Source organism: Trematomus bernacchii, unplaced genomic scaffold (genome assembly GCF_902827165.1).
Source record: "Trematomus bernacchii unplaced genomic scaffold, fTreBer1.1, whole genome shotgun sequence".
NCBI classification, from domain to species: Eukaryota; Metazoa; Chordata; class Actinopteri; order Perciformes; family Nototheniidae; genus Trematomus; species Trematomus bernacchii.
In genome coordinates, this window is record NW_022987513.1 from 5,466,066 (window position 1) to 5,492,478 (window position 26,413).

Genomic DNA, 26,413 nt, shown 5'->3' on the forward strand with positions numbered 1-26,413 from the left:
GGGTTGATTCACCATAATTGGACGATGAAGGAGTTGGGGGGGGAGATTTAGGGCAAATGAGGTGAGCGGGGATCTTGCCTGCCAGAGCACATGCTGTGACACACGCACACGCACACGCGCACGCACACACACACACACACACACACCGGAATAGAGGAAGAAGGAATGGGATGATGACAAAAGTGGAGAACAGACAGAACACTTATTGAGATAAAGAGCTAAACCCATAGGCCCTATAACTCAATTTTACTTTAAGATAAAATAGAAACTAACAGAGAATAACAAACAATGAAAGAAACGCCCCAGATGATTTCAGGCATTAATAAGCAGACGTTCATCACTAGTGCTCTCTGGGCTTTTTAATAATGCATAGTCATCGCTCGTCCCTGCTGCCATCTCCCCCAACCCCCAAATCAAAAAGACGTTGCTTAGAGAACATATAGCCAGAGAATGAAAGTCCTACATCTCCAAGGAATGTGTCCACACTTTGGAGAGTTGCTCACAAAGGGCTGAAAACAAAAAAACGTAATCCATGATAAATTGTACATTAACTTTCGGCCGCATTTTAAGTTGCATAACTCCTGTTCTCATTAGTTTCCTTCTTAAAAGGTCAGAAAATATTGGAAATAGTCAAATATATTTGCATTTCAATGACAACTAAAACGTCATGCTCAATGAGAATCAGGCCCAGAGTATAAAGTACGATTCTGTTAATATATATTGTTTTTAGCCATGCTAATGCTATCTATTGGATTCCATGAATTTCTGTACACACTCCCCAGTATGCATTGTAATATTATCATGGCCCCTCAACTTTTTATCAAGCTCCATCATAGGGTCAAAATTGCAACTTGTACTTACCTTATATTTATATAGTTTAGATATGAGTACCAATACCAAGAAAGGGCCTCTCGTGAACATGTTAGGACGCTGATGTTAGCATTTAATAAAGCTCAATGTGTTAAAAGACACATTGAAATGTATTTTATATATTTTCCCAGTCCTAATCCTGTGTCCCTATTTTTAATTGCATTTATATTACTGAATATTCATTTGTATTTCTAGTGATCGCTTAATTAGATTCTCTTTCTATACCAAGACACATTCTATTTGTCCTAAATTATTTGTATTTCTGTGAATACTGTTTCGCTCCAGTGCTTCATTATGCTTTTTTCTGAAGCCACTCACATGGAAACATTTCCTGTATGTTCAGCCTCACTCTCTCTCACTCTCATGTGCAAACACTAACAAACCAGTAGCAGTAGAAAACATTTGAAGTGTGTGGGCGGGGGAGTTGGTTCAGGAACAGGTTGTAAAAAAAGAAGAAGCTTTTAACATTTCTGGTTTGCTTTGTTGTCCTCTAACAGCGCAGATGATGCAAAGATGAGGCGCAGAGTGGCATCAGACACACACACTGCCACCTCTCTGTGGATGCTGCCCCTTAGAATGGGGTGGTGGCTGGAACATTTGTGCTAACAACAAACCTCCCCCTTTCATGCCTGGGGTTAGGATCGAAATGTAGAGAAGTGTAAAAGGGGTAAGTGTGGGAGGGGTTAGTGGAGTGGGTTGGGGCAGGGGTATCTGGGTAGAACAGAGAGGACTGGGGTGCAGTTTGATTGGCTGGTGGGCTACAACACTGCCTAATTATACACACAAACTCACAATAACAACCAGTTTTGACTTTGTGAAGCCTAAATATGCCTTTGAGCGTCATGCAGTACATTGAGTTACGCACAGTGGGATTACATGCATGATCAAAGGGAGGTATGGATTTTAGGCTTTTGTGTGTGTGTTGTAGTAGTCCTTATTTCTCGTTGCACTGAGAAATGATTGATTGTTTTTTTGGATTCCGGTTTGTGTTTCAGCCCACATTAGTTGCACACACTCACATATGATTGTTTGCAAATGTCCACGTGAGTTGGTTTTAAACACAATGTACCTCCTTTCCTGTGAAAACCAATTTTGATATGGAAATGTTTTAGATTAAAATAGCCTGAAGTCTAGATCTTATCCATTCAATCCGGCTGCTTGGCCTTTTACTACGCAAACACACACACGCACACACACCGACACACACACACTAAAAACACACTGTTGCTCAATGTTGTTGACCTTTAAGGAGAATGAGCCGTTGCTTGTGTTAAGCTTTGTTGTTGCGTTACAAAGACCCAGAGTGCCCCCCCCAACATCTGCAGCTAGATAGATACTTCAACTGCCCTTACCTGAAGCAGCTGTGAAAGCTGTGTGTGTGTCAAAGTGTTCAGAGACAGTTAGTAATGGCTCTTTATACTACAGTATACAAAGTGTGTACGTTTGCAACGCTCCAGGAAGACTAACATGCAGCGTAGTGTGTTTGCATATAGTGCGTGTGTGAGAGAGAGAGCAAGAGAGCATGGCACGTGTGTGTTTTCTTTGTTAGGCTCTGCCCCTTGAATGATGGGGCATTTGGGACAACACAGGTACATGCACACACAGAAGTGTGTGTGTGTGTGTGTGTGTGTGTGTGTGTGTGTGTGTGTGTGTGTGTGTGTGTGTGTGTGTGTGTGTGTGTGTGTGTGTGTGTGTGTGTGTGTGTGTGTGTGTGTGTGTGTGTGTGTGTGTGTGTGTGTGTGTGTGTGTGTGTGTGTGTGTGTGTGTGTGTGTGTGTGTGTGTGTGTGTGTGTGTGTGTGTGTGTGTGTGTGTGTGTGTGTGTGTGTGTGTGTGTGTGTGTGTGTGTGTGTGTGTGTGTGTGTGTGTGGGACAAAGGATGTGTAAGGCTGTACAGTAGATGAATCTATATTTGATGAAGTGCCAGCACTAACCAACCCCCAAGTTATTCTCCGCTTGCTTGGCTTTCCCTTTACATGTACCTGTGTCTGTCTGTGTGTGTGTTACATGTATATATGTTTTTTGGTGTATGCCCGTGCTTTTCCAACCTTGACTTTTGGATACTTTTGTCATGCCAGTGAGATTTTCTTCCCTCATTAGGACACGTTTATATTCATTAATAACCCTAATGATGCAGGCTTACATTAAATGCCTTGACACACATACATGACCTCTGGCTAGACAAATACATGTATGCTATATATGTGTGTTTCCTCCAGCTGGCATATAAGAGCCAGACAAAGAGCAGAGCAGGGCTCGGGGCCCGGTGCTCTGCCTGCTGAGGGTGGACGAGAAGGATGGGTGGGGGGGGTGTCTCCTGTCAGCCTTTGTTTCCTAATTGAAGTTTTTCTGCCTCTCGTCTTTCCTCCCCCATGCTGGTTAGAGGGGGATGAAGGGGGGAGGAGTGAACCTGACAGGGGTTTGAGGGGAGTGTTTCATATCAGGCTTTGTTGCCGCTGGCACGATGCTCGCCTCTAATTTCTCTCCTCTGTAGCACACGAGTTCATAAACACAGAGCGTGGGGCCCGATGAAAATAAAGGGGGCTGTGTGGTGGCGCTGTCAGCGGGACGCAACAGGGGAGCTAATGTCCCCATTAAAACCTGACGGAGAGATCATTTGAAAATCAATAAAGACGTCTATAAAATTCTTAATTGTGTAATGACAAAATGATGATTTGATTATTTTCCTATGATGTAGTGGTATGTCTGTATGTGAATGTGTTCAGGTCATTATAGCAGGCATACACTATCTGTGTGTTTTCTTCCTGTATGTTCCTGCCTGTGTACATGACATAAGCTGCTGCTCATAACCAATTGCCCCTTGCGGGATTAATAAAGTTGTTGATTGATTGATAATGAAAACGTATTTAGAGAAGGAAAACATTGCTCCATTTTTGTCCAGTATTTACCCCATATATTATTTATTTTAGGAGCTTTTATTTCAGTAATGTCTGTCCGATAACCTTTCCACCGTTTTTAAACCCACACACACAACCGCTCATGTTTGTGGGTCTCTTTCATGTGAGTGGGTGTAGAAGAGGGGGGGGCAGAGCAAGTGGCAAGGGGGACAGAAGAAGACAGGTTTATATCAAAACATGACATCTGAACTAGTCCCTTTAACACACAGCCTCTCAGGGAAAAATAATAATAATGATATGGCGTGCGAAAAGATGTCATGATGTTTTACAGATAGCACTAGGATAAAGGGATCTAGAAAATGCTTCTCCTGGTCACTGCTTGTTTTCTTATTTGCATGGTTTTGAGGCCTGTCATTGTTTTTGCCTATTTTATGTCCTTTGTATTTATTGGGTTTACAACATATTTAGTCTTCCATCTTGGTCGGTTTTGAAAAAGACTTGACAACATTTCTTTTAAATCTAAGTGAGACTTGTTTCATAAAGAGAAAGAAGGTGGTGTGTGACAAAGATGGGGAATTTAAGATTTAGAATCAGATTTTTCTTCTGATACTAAGAAGCAAGCAATAAGCTGTTCACCTAAAAGATAAGACAAGACGGTGAATCTTCCTTTGGATTCATTAAATGGCATCCCTTAAAGAGAGAAGACAGTGTTCATTCACATTTTACAGGAGCATCAATGGCAACCAGCCTTCATGCATCTCCTTTGAATTTCTCTACTTGAAGACACACAGAGAGAGAAATGTCAGTAGAGAGAGAGAGAGAGGCTGATGAACCATTCGCGCAGAATCAAGAGAGAGAAAGAGAGAGAGGAGGGGTGGGTGGGATTGAGCGAGCAAGCCAAAGAGAGAGAGGGAGTGCTTCTCTCTTCCCCTAGCAACGGTCCGCGGTGCTCGTCTCCAGCCTGTTGTTTTCTCTCCATCTGTGTCATACACACACACACACTCGTTTTTTGGCTCTCTCGCTCGTCTGTCTGTCGGACCCCGGAGGTGTCTTTCGACATTTTTTCATCCTAAGGTTTCTTTAAGCTTCTTCCTGCGACATGAAGGCTGTTCATCAAGGATAAGGATACAAGAGAAGAGGCAACGCGAAACGCAGCGACAGAAAAAGGACGTAGCAAATAAGAAAGTGACTGAGAAAGGGAGAGAAGAGGAGGATGGAGCCCCTCAGTGCTCGTGGCCTGCCCCGGCTGTCCTGGATCGACACCTTGTACAGCAGTACGTATCATCCATCTATTTACTCCACACTAAATCACTTCCCATTAATCTTTTCCGCTCGCCTTTACCTTTAGCCCTGTAGCACCCCCTCCTTCTCCATCTCACAGGCTGCATGTTTGCCTTACACCCGGAGCAACGAGCACATTACGTTTTCTCAGGAGTCCCTATTAACGTGCATCACTGTGGCTGTCCATAACAACACGGTCACCCCCCCCCCCCAATTCCTTCCTCTGCCTCTGTTCCGCTCATGTCAGCTGTTGTGGGGCTCTTTGCTGGCGACTGGGCATAGAGGCAGGGGAAAGCCTGGAGAAATGTAGTGTGTGAGTCATGCTTCCAACCTGGAAGCAGAACTTTATGTTCCATCCTATCCAGGTCACGAGCTGTCTGATGTTCAATTTCTAATCTGTGCTGTACATCGGTCTTCTTGTTGACACAGTCTGACATGCCGTACTGTAAGCTGGCTCAGTTTGCTGCTGTTTTCAGATCAGGTGTTACGAAACAAGGCTGAGAAAAAAAAAAATCCTGCTGCTTTCCCTCCTAAATCAGCTTGACTTAGATCTGTTTTTTACTGCATACAACAAATGCAATTTATCCTGTAAAAATAATATTTTGAATGAGGATTATTTACATAGACCCAGATTTGGGCAGTGGTTTGTGATGCTTTAATTTAGGGCAGTGTGTGTATACCATTTTGCTGTGTGTGTGTGTGTGTGTGTGTGTGTGTGTGTGTGTGTGTGTGTGTGTGTGTGTGTGTGTGTGTGTGGTGTGTGTGTGTGTGTGTGTGTGTGTGTGTGTGTGTGTGTGTGTGTGTGTGTGTGTGTGTGTGTGTGTGTGTGTGTGTGTGTGTGTGTGTGTGTGTGTGTGTGTGTGTGTGTGTGTGGTGTGTGTGTGTGTGTGTGTGTGTGTGTGTGTGGTGTGTGTGTGTGTGTGTGTGTGTGTGTGTGTGTGTGTGTGTGTGTGTGTGTGTGTGTGTGTGTGTGTGTGTGTGTGTGTGTGTGTGTGTGTGTGTGTGTGTGTGTGTGTGTGTGTGTGTGTGTGTGTGTGTGTGTGTGTGTGTGTGGTTTTGGGCGTGTGTGTGCGGTCGGTTTTGGGCACATGACACAGCCTGTTGGGATTTTTACTCTGCTTTGTTACCATGCCTCAATCTGTACAGAGGGAGTGAATTGGGGAGGAAGAGGGAAAGGGGGTGATGGTGTTTGGGATGTTAGTAATACAGAAACAGAAAGAGCCACCAGTTCAGGCATGTTGTCAGAAGTGCAGCTTATTTTATTGGCAGCAGTTACTGTAGTTCTTCATATAAGCTTAGGAGCGATAATGTCATCAGCTCACTGTACAGTTACTGGCCTGTTCACTATATGCATTACAAAAAAAGAGTGTATATTAATACATTATAATGTGTTTTTATTGATGCATTACACTTATCATTTTGCTAAATGAAGTGTGAAAATTAGGACTTGCAGGATTAACATGTGTGGTTGAGGTGTGAGAATAGAGCTATTTCTATTTAGTATGATGGTAATTGACTGTTATGTTTTAGAATAGAATTGGGAGGGATGAAACTCTCTTTAATGGTCACACATGCAGAGCACACAGTGACATTTGGCCTCTGCTTTTAACCCATCCTAGTACCAGGAGTCTAGTACTAGGAGCAGTGGGCAGCTATTGTACAGCGCCCGGGGAGCATTGGGAGTAAGGGGGGTGTCCGGTGCCTTGCTCAAGGGCACCACGGCAGGGCAGGAGGTGAACTGGGACCTCTCCAAGTAGCAGTCCACACTCCACATTTTAGGTCTGGTCGGGGACTTGAACCGGCGACCCTACAGCTCCCAGTCCAAGCCCCTACTGACTGAGCCACTGCCGGAAGTAAGAGTTTACACAAATAGTTAGAGTCTGTCGGGGAGATATACTTTAGGTGTAAATTATATTAGTGATGGCAATGTTTATAACTTTTCTTTGGGCCAAGGTAAGCAAGCGGGAAAAACATAACTGTGTATACTCAGCTAGCTACTTATCCTGGAAGTGAACCAGGAAGATGGAAACGTATTTTCCACAGGCGATAATTTCACATTGGACTGAATATGCGCCATCTTTAGGTCCTTCCAGTCTAAATGCTAAGCTAAGCTAGGTGGAGAGCTGCATCCGTGATGTGCCTTTGAAGCATCAAGGTTCAATTTCTTGGTCTGACAGTGAAGCAATATTTTATAATATTTGCTTTTTGATTATTCTCTATTCCACTTTTCAAAAATGGATCAGGTCAGTGTCACTGAATGGTAATGAATAACTATCACCAGGGACTGTTTTCTTATTCTGTGTACTATTTTAACAATTGCTATTCTCGTCCTGGCTTGATGTACTTTAACACATTTGAATTCAGTGAGAAGATGTGTACAAAAGGAAATAGGCCATTTACATTACAACAGGCTGAATGCTGGCTTTGTACCAGCTCTTCTGAGGGAAAAGGGCACAATCCTTTTATGCACCTGTCATTTCATCATCCTTTTGCTTTCACACCAACCTTTATCCTTTACCATGTGTGCCTCTGTGTGTTTTGGATAAAAAAAAATTGTACTTCAAGTGCTGCTGAAGACACCCCCTCCTTCCACTCAGGGGAGTAGCAATAAACCACTTCTGTGAACTTTTTGAGGGGCTACTGTAGCAGGAGTAAACCACTGACCCTGAACCGCCCATTCCCCAGTTTAAAGGCTATAACACATCAGCACACAACAGACCCAGTCCCATCCTTCCCATAGTCTAGTAATGTAGTGGATTACCCAACATGTTGTTGGCTGTAATTGCATCCTTTCTCTTGTGTTAATGGCTAAATGTTAAGCGGTGACCACACATCCTCCACTTGCTGAGTAAAGTGGGGAGTGGATGCTCAGAGCCACGGCTGCCTTTTCCCCCAGGAGGCTGAAGTCTTTCTGTTCAGCTCTACTGTTCATCCACAGCTGATCAAGGCAACATTTCCATATAACATTCTAAACACAGATGTGCATTATAACTGCAGAATAAAAAACAAATAAAAACAAATGAGAGTTGCACATACAGTTAAGGTGCAGAGCTGTATGCACTCACATCGGTGTAAGTACACAGATCCCTGGCCCAGACCTCCCATCAGTCATCCTCTGCCCCATTTGTCCAGTCAGCAGCATAAGTGGTAGACTCCCAGGCGGCTATTAGTGTTTCTGCGTTTATGTGTGTGTGTCAGTTAGAAAATACTTCTGCAAAACCCTCTTATTTCCGCTCCATTTTATGCTGTACTACCTGATTCGTTTTCCTCTTGCTGTGATCTAGTTTATCATCACTCATCATGATGTCTTTTAGAAACATTTTGATGGTCTCACTGTCTCCATTTTCAGTCTCTGTAGTTCATCGGTAAGCAATGCATCACATTGGTTTGTGCTGACTGAGAAAAGTCCATTGCATAAGTACAGCTGCTAAAAATATTTGTTTCTTTTATCAAAAAACATGTTAACTAGTCTTGCCTGGTTTGCACCAAATTGTATGGTTATTATGTCTACACATTGGACCAGAATTGGCCGTTTTTTCTGGATGCTTTTGTCAAATTGTACCCTTGATTCACTGACTCTTTGTTACACAACTTGTTCAGAGTGAATGGGCTGTCTGGGTGGCTGAGAACACAAGGGGCAACAGATCAGAGAAAAGAAGGCAGTCATAAATGACAAAGTGGTCAGTGTTGAACATACTCGACTCCCTGTGGGAATACACTCTTTTGGCCTTATTGGCTTCAATACTTGCTATCTTCACATCACTACAGTGCATTTGGATCACTATGGCCAACATAGATGTATAAACAACCTTACTTAATATTCATTGGGTTTCAATGTTTTTATGTAGCTGTAATATAAGTTTACTGTCAGCTTCACTTGAAAACAACAGATTAAATAAACATTTCAGAAACTAACCCTAACCCTAAAATCACATTGATTTTAGCACACGTTTACCCTACTTACCCTAAATGTCCATTATTTCTAACTTCTGACTCTGGCAGTCAATGCTTTTACCTTCAGAGAAATATAAAGAATGTGGCTTGCTTCAGAGCCATGTGATGCTAAAGCAACATTAAAATTAAGCTAGATTATGTCAATATGGGAATTTTGGCATGGCACAGCCGAGGTGGCTTTTCGTTTTGACATACGTGCACACGCAGAGACACGCACATGCACGTATGTCAAAACGATTTTCCCTAATCCGAAAGAGGCAGGCTTGAATGTGTGCCGCTCTGAGAGAGCATTAAAGAAAAAAGTACATCCTCACTTCTGTACATCCTGTCAGTGTGTGGGGGAGAACTGGTGGCCAGCCCAGCAAGCCATGCTAAAATGCCACTGTGTGAGTTGGCCATTTACCAGTTTGTAAAGGCTTAATATGTGCTTTGAAATCCCTACTTTCTTCTGCCAGTTTTGCTGATAGTATTATGGAATAACATGTTTTGGTTGTGAAATAATCTGCTGTCTGTCCTGGTGCCAACGCAGTGGTGCGCTCGAGTGATACAATGTAGGAAAACATACATGTTGTGATGACATAGTTCTCAGGAAATCCATATTTGGGCCTCAGAGGCGATCCTGTTTGGAGTAAATGTAGGAGGAAAGCTGCTATAATAATGACTTAATGCTTTGTGTAACGTACCTGTCAATCAAAACATATGTTCATAAAATGATATTAAAGCAAATCTTTTTAAATGAACATTAACACGCACAAAGGAATTTGATCAGCTATTTATACTGTGAAAGTCATATTGATTGTTTCATTATGAGAGATGCATCATTACTTTATTACTCATCCATGGCTGTTACCGTTGAAATAGAATGTTTTATTTATTTGACAAGCGGAACACTTATATTCAGCGCATACTGGATCAATGAAAAAAACAGATGCTTACAATTCTCATGCTATGCCTCTACATTTTACGCCACACTGGTGGGTTTCCCTGCCTGTCAACTGTTCTGGTCCCCCTCTCCTACTGTGATGGATGGAGCCAACTTCATTGCTGGCTCGCTACTCCTGGGCCTGGCTGACTCCAATCCAGTCCCAGTTCTGTCTTTAAGTGTTTAATGTTAGTTATTTGGCTGTCACATGGCCTGCCTCAGCAAACAGAGGCACAGCAGAGTGATTCTGGATGGCTTCCCAGCAGAGTGTTAGTAGTGGAGGTTAATACAACGAGGGATGTCTCATTTATCACCCTACAAATTATTTTTCGACCAAACCAATCGCCTCTCTCCATCTCCGTCTTCTTCTGTCTTTGCATAGCCAATGGCTGCACCCTTAGTTCCAGCAGAAATGGCTCTTGATCAAGATTTATAATTTGTTGCCTGACCGCAGAGAACACGCCACAATCTAAAAGGTACTCTCAAACAGCTGTTTCAATGTGAAGAGGCCACATATTGTTGTTACCCGGTCACAATGATGCCGTTTTATCTTACCTCAGGGGATTGAGCAATTATTATAAAGTATGTGGTTCAAGACATTTAGTTATTGGATCAATATTGACTATATTGAAACACCTCACACACCCTATGCGACAGCAACACGTATGAGGCTGTTTTTTTCCTAATTTGTGGATTTGTTTCATTTTAGTCCAGAGTGAAGGTTTTGTTTTTTACTGTCACATATGGTGAATAATGTTTTATTGTGGGTGAAGCCCCTTAAACAAAAAGCCAATAAGACCAATACATTGAAATAATTGGCACAAAATATGTAAAGACAAAAATACAAACTCAACGTAATACCTCAACGTAACAAAGACTGGCTGACACTTTTAAAATGACGGATATATTCCCTTGAGACATTGACTAGGATATATTATTGAATAGTAAGGAAGTGGAAATCATTAGCGCAGCAACAAACACGAGAACATTAGCGCTTGATAGATGAAGTGACAAAACGGAACAAACAGTTATCCGGAATCAAACCCTGGAATCCGAAGTTGGAAGATTTTAAATGAGGTATCATACCATTATTTATCAACTATTTCTGTCCGCACTACTGCTGCTACGTTGTGGCAAAGTCACTATAACATAGCCACTAAGTCTTGCAGGAATTAAATTGTGTGTTGTGTTATTTAATCTGTGTGGCATGTCAGGTCTTGAATCATTGTCTTCCCGCTCTAAAAGCTCCTCCATTATGCTGATCAATACATGACGCTGTTCCTTCCCTTCTCTGTGCTGTTGCGATAGAAACAGACAGTGAAATTCGTTCTCACACACACTGAGCGGGAAAAAGACTCTGAGCAGTTTTGTTATGTAATACGGTCATCTCTACTGCCTCTTCAATGCTAGCTTCTTTGTTTTGGTGTCCAAGCCTCTTTTTCCCCATTGGGCTGGGCAAGGGGTTCATGCTTATGTAATGGACTCCACTTCTCCAAAAACAGACAGGAAACAATTGTGTGATGCTGCTGAGGGATAACCACGTGCTTTGAGTTTATCACACGGAGAGAGAAAGACAGAGAGTAAACAATTTAACTGATTTAACCAGCACTAAAATTCCACATTAATCAATAGATGCCACCCCATAAAAGATAGTTTTTACCACTGAACCATAGCTATTATTTAATTAGTCAGGATACACAATAGAGCCCTCTTTATGAAAAAAACCACCTGATACTTAAATAGAAAGAAGCATCTAATTATCATTAGGATGAAACTGTGAAGATGCACATAGTCGTGGGGTGATCGAAATTACACGTTACTATACCTACTATAATTGCAACATATTAAACATTTATACATTAAGACAGCTTTTTAGAGAAACTATTGAGGGTATTCATGATTACATTTCAAACTAGTCAATTGATAGAATGAAAGTTTGTAAAATAACTTGTCACAGCTACATTTGAACAAACCATTTTCTACTCTGCTGTTGGTGCACCTATTTATTACATCAATCTCCCGTCCAACTTTACTACAGATGGGTTCCCAACTGAAATGAAATAATGTAATGTCTTTGATGTACAGGTCTTTATACAGTTACACACAATTACATAATAGTAAAGCGGCATCCCCATTTAAAGCGGATGGTCATTTCTCATAGTTCCAAATGAGTGAGTCCAGGTAAAAGAAGTCTAATAGAGATCTGGCACAAAGTCAGAACATTAACTTAGCTGCTTGCTCACCCACATCCCTGCTCCGGTCATACTTCTCGGTGGCACTCAATGACAACCTTGTGAATAATAGATGAAGCTTTTGGCTCGGCTGAGCATGTTGTTGTGGCTCTTTCACACACCACAGATAATCTACTGCAAAGACCTCATGGATCATTAGGGTGCAACGATTCTTCTGACCAATATTGTAATGGTGACATGTTATGCAACCATTTTCTGGAAAACCAACTTCCTAACTAATCGGCCTAGGTTAGTAATGTCTGACTATATTGCTACTATATTATGTCACTGACACCTTATAAATGATCATGTTGAAAGATACTGTTTATACGACAGATTTTTAGCTGCTTGGGCTAACGTTAGCTTATAACTGTAGCTAAAAAAATCAGAGACCTGTTATGAATCTTGGGTTGTCTTTCCATATTCATTTGATAATTTGTTGATTAATCCGAGTGATTTTATGCTTATAAAAACCTGCTGGCATAAATATAATGTTTCCGATAAATCAATTTAGCTACCTGCTATGCTAGCTAGATGCAACTAGTTTGATAGTTTAATGGGACAAAAACTCAGTCTTTCTTAAATCTCTCAAAGACACTGTTCTCTCTTTTTTTTATATCTCATAGAAAAACCTGAGGAAACCATCTTTTGAAAATACCATACAGACAAATACAGACGGCACAGTCAGGGAAATTGCTAACCATCCATGAGTTGGTTTTTTCTTAAACAGCTGGCTATATTTGTTTACTTGCTTTTTAACATCAAGCCACAGCTCTATAGCTCATTCTGTCACACAGGAATTATGTTCTCAACCCTTTGATGGACACAGTTCTTCATTCTAAAAGGCTGACATTTGGCATGGTATTTTGTGTGTGAATGCATGTTAAATACGTGGTACGTTGTCGTGGTGGCTATTACGTATTTCTTTCAGTTTTTCTCAAAGAAAGAATTATAGAAACTAGAATACCTCATATAACAGCATAAGCAGAATTTTCCTTGAATGCCAAACATCTTGCCATCTTCACGTGGGTGAAGATCTGAAATCCTTTGTTGTGCTTCATGTTAGAGGGTGTGTCGTGTGTCTGAGTGTGTTAGTGTTCTGTGAGTCTATGGGGACCTTTACAATGTCCTGAGGGGCTCGAGCTGTGTGTGTGTGTGTGTGGTGTGTTACCATGGACAGAAGTCATCCTGTAGGGCTATGGTAACCACCAACCCCTTCTTCTTTTGCCACCCATGCCCCCTTCCCCTCAGCCAATCGAAACAGAGTAACACCACCGTGCCCAGCCAATGGTGCGGCTGGCGTGTTTACGTGCTCCCGGAAGGCAGGGGCCACGATTAAGCATTCAGGGTAGTCGAGCGGAAGAGAGGAGAGGAGGGGAAAAACAGGGGAGGAGAGGGGGAGACAGGAAAGGGAGATGAAACCATTATGAGTAGAGAGGGCTGATGGATGTACTCGAGCAACGACGAGTCTACCAGACAGAGTCAGGTGAGCAAACACATATAGGTCACCTTAGGTTTCTTACATCGACTTGCACTCCTAAATCAGGGATATAAATCTCACTCTATAAATGTTTGGTCGCATGTTCACAGCCTGATTTTAGAAGCTGTCAAACCAAGAATCCATTTACCTGGAGGTAGGCATCTCTCTTTCCCAATTGTGTTGTGTAGTGTGTGTGTATATGTTTACATGTGTATCTGTGTGGGTTTCATTTAAGATTAATGGCCTCGGTAAAGGGTGGCCTTCTGGTGTCAGTAGGTCATCTTTCTGCTGGTAAACGGTTGTTTTATGGCAGCCAGGTTGTTTTTTTGGCATTAAAGAGACCCTCAGTGAGAGAGGAGGGGAAACAAATAAGAAAAAGAAAGGGGCATGCAGTTAGAAGGGTTAATACATCTTTAAAGAGTTTCATGGAAAGTGGTATGACCATGGATGTATAGAGAACTGGATACAGCGTTGTATGCGGGCACCCTTTCATTCTTACGATGTGGCACATGAAGCCAAAATGCCCTGACTCTTGAGAACAAAAATACCTGAATCCTCCCTATGGCGATCTTCCGCATCCAATGGGCCCCTAGAGCATTTGCACTCTCTTTTTCCTTAAACCCCGCCTCCAATCCACTCCATAATCTCGGCTCAGTCATATTCATGGAGAGGGAATATAACTCTGGATTCCTTTTAGAGCATTTAACACATTTTAGGACCTAATGATTTAAATATGGGCTATTCAAATGTTTTTACTGGTTAGTTGGTTTACCTAAAAAAAAATGCTGATTTACAGATGTGCCTTTCCAAATGTAAGTGAATTGTAAAGCAATGACATTACTTGACAAAGTTTTATAACCATCGTTTGGCCACTAGGAAAATTAGCTTGAAAGAATGTCCCTCTTCTGGGGGGGCTTGGGTGGGACTTTGCCAGACCAAATAAAAAAGGCATTTGACTCGGGAACCACTATTGGATAGACATAAAACTAGTTAGAGCAAGGAATTTTGAGGTAGTGCTGAGCGATGAAACTATGTTGAACAGACTACAGCGTGAAGAGATTAACTATGATCGTGGGTACTGTAGGTGTAATTTTAAGGGATGCCTGAGTGAGCGTGTAACCTACAGAATAATGGATTGGTATAAAACTCACGGCGTTAATAAGAGCAGAGAGGCCTACATTGGTCCATCTGTTGTAAATGTAAGGAGTACTCAATTAGGTTTATTTATTGATGTGTGCTTATCATCTAACTGTTGTTTTCTCTCTTATACTCACTCGCTCCCTCTCACACTTTAAATAGGATGCTGGCATCATAACGGATTATGATTGCCATGGCAAGGCCACTCTTTCAAATTACTGTCCACTTATTATTCAGCACTTAACTGTGACCTTTTGTCGATGGATTAAACTCCAAATCAATGAAGTGGTATCCACAAGGTCTCTCGCCAGTCTAGTGTGTGTGTGTGTGTATGTGTATATGTGTGCTGACACACTCATGCCAGATGGCTTTGTGTCTCGTTTATCAGGCATCATGCAGCATCCCTTCGTTCAATAACAAATCTCTTAAAATAAACTCTGAACATAAACGTTGCTAAGGCCAGCTGTGTAATGGTTTGCATTCATGGAAAACTGTAACAGCAGGGTCGGTGACACATACAACAACTTGTAGTTTCTACTGTTTGGCGCCGGATATACAGCAGTAACACCGGGCTAATGGGTGCAAACGCTGAGAGAGTCAGAGAAACCTGCAGAGAGGCCTGTTAACAGCAGGTGTTTCTCTTTATACCTGCACTCCTGCCATCAATGCTCGAGGGACAGAGGAGCTGCCACAGCATTGGATTGTTTCCAGCTCTTTTTGCTGAAGCTTTTTCTTTCTCTACTTCTGTCCTAGTCACACAGTTGGCCAATACTGTTCATTATAAGTGTGCAGTTATTTCAATTTTGTATTTAAAGGATTTTATGAGACAACTAATGTGTTCTGTTTAAACTAGGGGTGTAGTAGAGTAGTTACAACGCATGATATTGAACCGCAATGTCCCCTGTTTTGATTCCCACCTTCTCCACATTCTGCCGTCCAAAAACCTGCAAGAATTCCCATAAAGAAAACCTCGGAAAAATATGGCCTGGTATGGTGCAATCATGTGCAATAGCGTTCAGATTGGTGAGTTTGGTATGCGCATGCTGATGTGGTAGACTGTTAGAAGTTTCATTTGAACATTTCCAGGTCATCACAAATACATCATTTAACAGGCACTTGACAGATTGTTCTTTAACAATAGCATATTTTTTTACAAAGGACACCTTACACATTTCTTCCATTTTAGGTTTGAATCAAATCATTCTGAAAACTGCCTTTTTAAAATGCAGCCCTAGTCTGCTCAAGTAGTTAGAAACAGCAGGGAAGTGTTATGTAGTCTCACTTGGAGTGTACACCCACACACTGCCAGTTAGTTTCTATATTCATGTCTCTTTTTGGCCCCAATTAATTTCCAGATGAATTTCTTCTTTGTCACAAAATGTTCCAGCAATATTTGTCCTCACTCCTGTAATGCTGTCTCCTTTTTATATCAAGAGTTGCTCTTTATCTCCTTACATTTCTGATCATTGTAATGTGAAGCATTGATCTAAGTGAGCAGCTTATCTGTAACAGACCTATGCTGCATTTAACTCATGCTTCCAATGTGCATCATACTCCTGTAATTAGGCCGGGGAGTGCAATAAATAGACATTGCTATACCTGCCAGGGTTGCCTCGAGGGCTGTGAAGGCGCTTGCATTTTAATAGCTTTTCTCATTGTAGCTCTTTTGTTTCAATGCACGGTTTGATACACTTTCCATTAGTGCATGCCTACGAACGAATGCAGAGGGTACCGCTGCACGCCGAGGTGTAGATGCCCACACAGTAGTACATCTGCTGTACCGTAATCAAACGTGGGTGTGTGTTCGCAGTGATCTATGTGGAGGATTGACTTCCTAGTACATTACCTGCTTACAAACACATGGATGGAGGCACAAGGTGGGAAGTGGGGTTAGGAAATAAAATGCTGTGGATTATTGGAGGTTGGGTAGATGTTTGTGTGTGCACTTGATTGTGACCTCTTGTGTGTGTGTGTCTGACAGTGGTTGACCTAATCTATGGAGGCAGTGGGTTGCATCCAACCAGACCCAGCCTTGGGGATTAAAGCGAGTTTATTACAATGTATAGTGGCTGGTTGCCATGGTAACGTTGGTTTTGGGGGTAATGGCAATTCATGCACGAGGCTGTGCAGTGGAGGGGGCTCTTATCTCTCGCTGCCTACAGGCATATGGCACGTAAAGATATGCAGCTGTGGTAGATGTGTGTCGTTTGTGGGATAAAGGGACAATCCTGCATTTCACCGGACTCTTCTCTGGCAGGTAAGTGCTCTGGATGTGTGTGCTTGAGGTGTAGAGTGGATAATGGGCGGACATCCTCATTAGCATTATCTCAGTACGAGACTGGAAACCAGTTCCAAATCGTCTGGTCCATCGGAATCGTATGCCTCAGAAGTGATCAATTCCTTTTGTATATTATATCGTGTTTTTCTGAGGGTTGCACATTCCCAAAAACTCAGCCTTCATGATCTGAAACTCTACAAGAAGGAGTCATGGCACAAATGAAGAAACAGTTCCAAAGCGTGACTGTATTTCACAAAGAAATATGACAACAGGGCTACTTGTATTCCCTATTAAAGACAAGTTTAGTAGATTTGTATCTTTGACTAACAACATCTATAAACCATAACTTTAAAATATTCTTTCAGAAAATTGACGGAGGAATCGATAAAGAATTGGACCGATAGACAGAATAGCTATTGGCATGGTACCAACCACATCTAATCAATTCCAATCCCTTATCCTAGCAGAGTGTAACACATTTATAAAATCATCTGTCTGCCTGGGTCAGATGTTTGATGTTATATTGGAAACTCTTCTGTCATCTTCCATCAGCGCTCAAGATTTACGAGCCCCCCCCTTCCTTTTATCTTCTCAGTCTGAGCCTCCTCTCGCCTTTCTTTCTCCCTCCAGTAACTAAAGTGTGAGAGTCCTTTAGCTTATTGACCTTTAAAGTGGGCTCTGCCTATTTCCTGAGCACAGTGGTTAGCTCTATCCGGGGAGCCTACCCATTATCTTCTTGATCAGTCTGAGGGGACCAAGACCACGGTTTAACTGGATGACTCACACACTGTCATACATCTTGACATCGTCGTAGTTAGCATCATTTAGCATTACTGTAACATCAAGCCGGTAGAATCTCCAGGAAGGAAGTCCTATTTGTTGAAACGCAAGGTGCACACAATGAAATACAGCTGTTACTTTGGATCTGAATCACTAGAAAAGGCAGCTCTTTTTCACAGGTAGACACTTGTGGATTATATCTATACAATAGAATGAGATTGAGCTCAATAAAGACTATATATTGAATTATTATAAGTAAATTAGTAAAAGTTAAAAATGTCCTATCTCTTTTGTGAAATTGGATCACAGTTACTCGCAGAAGTAATCTGATTTCTCTCAGCCATCACCCTGTTAGCCATCAGCCTGTGGAAGGAGAGCATTACACATTCACACCACTCTATGATACAGCAAATAGACTTGTATTTTTGCTGTTCCTACTTACCACATCCTGCATTCATGTGAAATTCATGTAGCTGGCAATAGTTATTTTTAGAGCATTAAGCTCAAAAAGCTCTCAACTTTTATCCAGTAATAGCTATTGACTAGATTTAAACTAAGAAGTAGTCTACTTCATTGAAAAATATTCTAGCAACTTCACCTACTTCTCCCACAAATCACTTGTACAGAATACCCCTAAAAGAACATTTTTGTCTTCAATTCAATTTGCTCTAAAATAACATATCAAAGGCAGATAAAGAGCCTTTTGTAAAAGGGTAAAACTTTTCTATTTCATGATAATTTACTTTTCAAGGATCCCACTTAAAGAGTAATCGGATTCAAAAAATATTTGAGACATCAAATTGACTTCAATCTTTAAGCATCCCTTGCATAGCGCTCTGTTGTTATCAACCATCGTGTGACAATCATCTGTTTACACCGCTAATAGCTATCTCCCAGTTTAAGGCTCCAACAACCAACCAGAAACTGTCACTGTGAAGCGGGACTTCTCTGTGAACATCTGCTATCTGTGTGCACATGTGGCTGCATGTTAAATCAAATGTCTCTGGTTGTTTAAGGGTCTGTGTGTGTGTCTATGTGTGTGTCTGAATGTGTGTGTGCATAAGGAGGAAGGTGGGTGTGCCTGCTGCATATTGATTGGTTCCTAAGCTGGATTGATCCTGGTTGCGATGGCTCCTGGGGGGAGCTGTGTGAAGAACACAGTCTGTCGCTCCACATCTGCATCTCTGGTTAACAGCTGTCTGTTTTCATCTGACAGTTTTACCTTTGGTTTGGGGATTTTTCTGGCAAGAGTGACTTCGGAGCCTCTATTTATTCTTGCGTCTGGTTTACAGATTTATTTGATTTAGAGGGGTAATTTCTGTCAAGTACAGTAACTTAAACTGAGGTTGCATGAGCTGGACAGTTCTGAGCAAATCATATAGAACAACCTTATATTCTTCTGTTTTAGAGCTCCAACTCTTATATAAATTGAATCATTGATTAATTGATAAACAAGAAATATAAATGTCAACTTTCCATTAATCGTAAAATACATTTTTATTTAAAAATAGTACAAAATGTGGTTTTCAGCCAGGATTATGTAGATTTCCTAATTTCTCTTTTATATTTAATGTTAAGGTAATATTTGTATGTTTGAGACAAAATACATCTGAACACATCACCTTAGATTTTGAGAAACTGGAAAGGATAATTTTCTAAAATGTTATTTTAGACCTTGCAAATAATTGTTTTACAGGCTAAAAGTTGAAATCAAATCTGTCCATACACTCATCAAAGCTCCATATTTAATTGTACAGTTCTTTCTACGTTCTATCATCTGCGTATGATAGAAATAAATTGGTTTCCAGTGCTGCTGTGTTGCTGCTGGTTCTGTCCTCAGAGTCTCGTGTCATTGCGCCGCTGGTGAAATATTTTATGTTGATGAGGTGAGTAACATAAAAAGATAGACCTTCATAAAGGCTTTTAATTTCCCCAGTGTCGCCTCTGGATTGATGACCGCGGGACAGGGAGGTGTAAAAGCCTACATGTACTCCGTCAACACACACACACACACTCACACACACACACACTCACACACACACTCACACACTCACACACTCACACACTCACACACACACAATGACCACACATCCGTCAAGCCTCTGATGTCCTGTCATCCTGTCATGGCTCCACAGGGCCAGGAGGACCAGTTGCTGAGCAGGAGGCAGCACTCTCGCCTTTTTATTTTCTCTCTCTCTGTCTTTCATCTGGTCTTGGGAGAATTGGATCTGTTATGGTTCAGCTCTCTTGCAGCTTTTGAGAGCGGCACTGAAGACGCAAAGGAATATCTTGTCAACAACCCAGAACACGCATATAAAACCACACATACAGTAAACAATAAAAAAAGCCAATAGAAGACTGTTGAATAATAAAAATGTGCAGACGCATTGAGACTCTCACGAACACTTTTTCTCTTAATGGGCTCCCTAAAGAAATGTGCAGGTGCACAACAACCCTTGTAAACACACATCTCTACTTCAGTGTGTGTATTTGTGTGTGTGCACTCCTTCACTGCAGCTATGTGCTCGACACAGAGGCAGTTTGCAGCGATGCCCACACAGTGTTAGCGGGCTGCAGGGCATGATGTAATCCTTCTTCTGCTGAGGAAAATAATGCTGAGCAAGGCAGCACATTACCCTGATTGAATTCTCACTGCAGCAGGAACCCCATCTTTATTAGTTTGCAATTTTGCAAAAAACTGTCCAAGCTGCTGTAGGTAGAAAATGACGGTATACATCAGATCCTATGGGGGCTGCAAACACAGATTCTATTGGAAGACCACTGGTGAATACAGGGTTAAGAGTGGACAGCTTCACATTAGTTGCTGAGCAAGGGGAAACATTAGATTTCTCCTGACACTTATCATTTTTTATTTGCCAATATAATTTTTGTTACAATGCAGCTAATCACAGATATTTTTGTTTTGGGAATTTTCTCCCTTTGTTCCTGTGCTTGTTAGATACTTTCAACATCAAATGTGTTTTCTTTACGAAGAAAATCATATAACACACTAACAAACTTTGGTTCCTCAGTCATTAATGCACACATTCCCAAATGTAATGTCAGATTAAAGGTTTAATCCATTCATTTATAGGGTTGTAGTTCTCGTAACATAGCCACAACTATTTGTCGTTTTATTGAATAGCTTAAAAAATGATGAATGATACTATTTAGGGGCAGTAAACGTTCCATTCATTTCAATGGAGACGCTCGCAAAACGAGAGAGCGATGCCGCCGTGGTCCGCCGCTGCTCTCAAGTACCTTTTTTTTCAGGGTGCAGCCAGGCACAACCAGGGCGCGCCCCGGGCCACCAGAGTTGACAATAGTTCAACTTTTGGAAAGGAGCAGCGCGCTCCACTTGTCATGTAACGAGGAACAATCAATCGCAGCCGAGAGATATCTTTACTTCCGTAAACAAGTGTGCGAATATTACTGTCACTGCCACTACATAAGGGTTTTAGAGTGGATTCAAAGCTAGGCAGTGAGTTATCTCACCATGCAGGTGCAGTAACTGTGCATTTGCATACATTATCATAGGTGTTTTTGATGTTTACTTGTAGCAGAATGGTTTGTAGCTGAGTCCCTGCTGCTGTTCAGTATGTGTCTCTGTTTGTGTGTGTGATGGATGGCTCTGTCAGCCCCATTGGCCCAGTGGACGTGTTGGCTGTGTGATGTATGATCTCTGCAGTCAGCCGTCACATCACCGCCCATACCACTTACCACACCCTCACACAACCTGCCCTTAAAAACACAGATCAAAAAACACTTTACGGTCTGCTTCTAAAGGTGATGTTATAGAAGCTGCCATTTTTGTTGACTCTGACTTAGCTTTAACTGAAAAAATATTGTAGTTAAACGGCTGGGGGCTGGCCAGAATGCCATAGCAGCTCCGAGCAGGGGTCCCTCCGTGTGATGTCGCCTGGCAGTGGAGCTGTCAATCATCTGCCCAGTGTTGGCGATGCAACACAGCACTTAATCAAAAATGTTTTATACTTGCATGTCTGACCAACAGGAGCGTGATAGGAACTGACTAAATATTATATATTTTAATATTAAGCCGAGTCTCAGCATCCCACCTTCATTCCACACCAGTTTAACCACTTAACGCCTCTACTGTATATTATATTATGGATGTTTTCTTATGATGAACAGGAATAATATGGTCACATGACAGCACCAAAGCTGAAACATGAGCCGTAATGAACATATAGATCTGGTATTTTCACTACGATTGATTTCTTCTGTTGTGTCATATTCAGAGTCGGTGTGTTCTCCCTGCAGAGGTTTGTTGTTCAGTGTGGAGGGGGTGGGTGAATGAGGGAGTTTCAAACAACCAATCAGCTGACCGTATTCTCTCTGTGTGTACCCTCTGCTAGTTTATGACCCGGGCTGTTTCAGTTTTATTAAAGTTTGTCTTGTCTTCTGGTACACATAGGAACACTGGCTCCCTCTCAACCTGTGCAAACAGTTTACTGGCATGCAGGACGTATTTGCATCAATGCGGCCAGTTGTCATGGCAGCCTTTGTCCTTGCCATGGAAACGAGGGCCGGTTATTGAGAGTGACAGGTGGATTTAGAGCCGTCCGTCAGCTGAGGTTATCAGGGAGTGTGATGTGAGCTGACATTGGGCGGAGGTCATGAGTGGCTGAGTGGGTGGTGGTGTAGCAGGGACGGGACTGCAGATTTAACGGAGCGGTTATGCAACTATATTTTGACGTTATGACACAGCAGAGCAGGCATAGGGGAACATATATATATATATATATACACACACACACACACACACACACACACACACACACACACACACACACACACACACACACACACACACACACACACACACACACACACACACACACACACACACACACACACACACACACACACACACACACACACACACACACACACACACACACACACACACACACGGACCATAGCGTTGATTGTTAGAAGAACCTAAGCCCCTTTACACACCCCAGAGCATATCAGTAATTGTATAGGGCAGCATGTTTTGTGAGTGACAAAACGTAGGTCCACAGAGGGAACAACATTGAATACATGAGACAAGATAATGTGTCTGGTATTACATGTAAAATAAGTAGTAAAGAAATGGGAACAAAAACATTTTTGGACCAGTTTTTCTTTTCGTTTATTTCTGTTTTGTTTTTTAATCCTGTGCGTTACTGACTTTAAAAGATTATGTAAAGTCACAAGTTTCATAATGTTATCTTTTCAGTATTTTTGTTTTATAAAAAATCTAACATTTAATACACATCTTTGTGTACAATGATATTTCACACTGAGTTTAGAGAAATACATTGTAGTGGAAATACAAATATTTCCAGGATTGTCTCAATACACCAGAATGTATTGCAGTGGAGTGGCCATAGATTATATGCACTGTTTTTTAAGCTATTTGTGAGACTGTCCGGCCAGTCTCTGCTTCCTATGAAGGTCAACTTTGTTTCCATTTGTCAGATACTGAGCCCTTGTATTATACTTGGTATGACCTTTTTATTTAACATAGAAAACCTTTAAAGGAATATTTTTGCTGAGTTCTGTTGACCTCTGCGGCTCAATGATACAGTCACATTTCTAGAGATGGAATCTTAAAAATAATTTTCTGCTTTTGGATAACAATGCATGTCTTGTTTTTTAATGGACCATTTACAAATGAGTCTGCAATTGTACCATGTACCTGGTTCCCAATTGTATAACAGACTGGACGCAGGTTAAGTACCTGGAAAACAACCCAAACCACGTATCCAAATAGTTCTAAATATAGTTTCCCAAGGCTGAGTTCATCACTCGGTGGATTCACAGACCCTTCCTGTGTTGCATCAACACGATTTGAATAATTTCCAAGTGTGAAAACTCCACTAATCCACAGCCAGCTTCCTTGGCAGCAGCGTGTGGGTTCCAGCATTTAGGTTTGGCTTTCTATTATCGACAATTACTGAATGTATAAACAGAAATCAGTTTTGGTTCTTCCCTCATATGACGGTAAGTAAATGGACTACCTAAAATTCCTGCATGTACTGTAAACACCAACACCCCTAGTTGTACAGTATATTGCTTCCTCTTAGGCTGCAGGTGTTTTTTGAATACAGCATTGTTGCCCTAATTTGAATGGGTGCTATATGACAGTTGTGTAGCCGTAAAAGTATTCAGCAGTGATCAGCTCCACAACAACTTCACTCCAGGGGCGGTACAGAAGAGTGAGCTTCAAACTAGTTTTGTTTTTTGTACTTTAAGTGAAGACCAGTGGGACTTCAGTGTTGACGTAATGTTCGCCCGACTGCCTTGGTGATACTGATGACTGCCAGTGAAGGTCTTTATTTCACACAACACACACCTCAATGGCTTTCTTCTTCGAGGCTGCGTGTGTTATTCGTTCTCTCCTTTCCCCCAACAATCGTAAGTCTGAAGTAAGACATGGTGGTGATGTATATTTGATTAAATGTCTGTGATATTTTTAGCATTGACTATTGGTGCTTTCCTAAAAGAAACAATGAGATTTTTGATAAATGATCATAAGGAGTCACTCCTTATGATTATTTATTAAAAAAAAACACTCAGTGTGGATATAATGACTAATTGGGTAAAAACAACTAAAACTGTCTGGTAAATTAAATTACAACTTTTCTGTAATGCCTCCTTTTGAAACCAGGGAAAGACAACACTTGCAGCATATTACTACATCAAGACAGTATCTTATCTCTTATGACGATATAGATCTAATATTAATCAGAACACCCTTGTATCTGACTACACTTCCCCTGGCCTCTGGACACATGTGAGCATGTGGGTCGATCTTGACAGTCTAATGTAGGTCCACTTCACTGTGGTGTATTTGCCAAACCGTCGCTGTATTGATTTCTCAAAAGGATCTTCCTCCAATCCTTCCTCGGTCAATCCTTTTACTTGACATTATGGTCTCTTTAATCACATGTCATGTTGAGCTTGTCCCTCTTTCATCCCTGTGAAAAGCGTGTTTGGGGACCGCTCTATTGAGCAGTAAAAACATGTTAGGGCCGATTGGATCCTCTGCACAGAAAGATTCCCTCTGCATTGATGATGTGCAGTATTGATTGAACTGTTTGTCACGCACAGATCTGGCAGGGTGCATTAGCTGACGGAGGCAGCACACATTTCCACCTGACAGGAGTGTGTGCAGAAAGACATTTGCATGTGTGGATTAATGCACAATGAGCGTTGTGACCGCTGATGTGTGACGTTATAGTGACATCAGAGCTTCTTGTCTGGGAAAACCTGTCTTATTGAACTAAATACATTTGAAGCAAAGCAAGGAAGAGCAGCTTTGTAGCACACCGACTTTAATGTTATATTTAGAGATGATTGTGTTTAATAAGGATTGTAGAACAACCGTGCTGTGACAGACTTATGTAGATGACAAACGGTGAAGTAGTCTAGAGACTTGAGGGTGCACACATCCCTAAAGAGTCACATCTCAAGGGTCCAAAAACCCCACAAAACAACATTATAGGAACATATTTTGTGCTTATATCTAAACCAGAAATCTCATCACAACTCAACATTAACAACAGGAACAATTTGTGCTTATGATCCTATTGCTAAACATTGAACTTAATACAGTTATTTGTCCTTCACTACTTATATCTGCCATTACAGACTAATGCATGCATTATGATGTGAAGCATAGAGTAGGTTCAGAGAAAGCCTCTGGAAGCAATTTGTATTATTCTTTGTATGAAAAACAAAAAAAGGACTCTTGTGGTCAAGCTGTTCCCTAAAGAGTTTTACTGCTGTTGATGTTCATTCTTCTCTATATACATCTGTTCCTCTTTGTTATCTGATGTGTCATCAGTTATAGTATCTACATCCTGCCCAATACAATCTATAGACGTCTGTTTGACTCCAGAGAATTTCACCTGTAACTCCTTCCTTTTTCAGTCAATGAGTAATAATAGATTAAGTAGTCAAACTGAGATCAGCTGACTTGAGTGTAAATACCTATCTGTGACAAACATCTCGGCTTCAAGACATATTCAAAGTCTGCCTTTTTCTTTTGTCTCTGCTTCTCTCTGTCCTGCGTTAATATAGCTAATAAGACATAATTGGCAGAAGTAATGACCACTCACACACCAAAGTGCATGCAAAGTGATTCATTCAAACACACAATGACCACGATGATTCAGTTTAACCGATAAACACTCAATGCACACCAGGCTGACAGTACTTGCATAAGGCAACTATAAGTAAGATAGAGTGCACCCTGCTCACTGCTGTAACTCTGTTCTCCATGATGGACTCTTCTCAGCACAGCAGCGGCTGTATTTATGAATGATTTCTGCTGCCTATTATTATTTCTGCAAATAAAAAACGACAACAGGGAGCAGACCCTTTTGCATATTTGTAAGGATGCTCTATTATTACAAAATCAGAATAATTTCTAGTTTGGTTAGTATTGAAAGCTCCAAATTGAGATGGCGATTATTACATCTCGACTCAACCGGTATTTTGTACATTTCAAGAGTAAAGTTAAACTTTGACGGTAAAATGAAGAGGCTAGATCGATGAATAACTTTTTGTTGACACCCTGAGGACAGTTAGCGCCGGGAGAGAGGTTCTAAAAT

The 26,413-nt window shown here is 41.4% G+C and overlaps 1 protein-coding gene across 4 annotated transcripts in view; it reads left to right on the forward strand.

The window, feature by feature from the left end:
* Positions 1-26,413, forward strand: part of abr (ABR activator of RhoGEF and GTPase) — a 126,551-nt gene that overhangs the window by 16,376 nt on the left and 83,762 nt on the right. Inside the window, exon 1 of one of the 4 annotated variants that reach the window (XM_034152876.1) lies at positions 4,749-5,000. The exons of 1 other annotated variant lie outside the window; for it this stretch is intronic. In XM_034152876.1, the coding sequence (XP_034008767.1) occupies positions 4,940-5,000 (61 nt within the window). In that variant the 5' untranslated portion in view covers positions 4,749-4,939. Of the gene's footprint in view, positions 1-4,748; positions 5,001-13,542; positions 13,601-24,058; positions 24,213-26,413 lie in introns of those variants that run through there. 2 more of the 4 variants (XM_034152895.1, XM_034152887.1) reach the window with 2 other exon arrangements.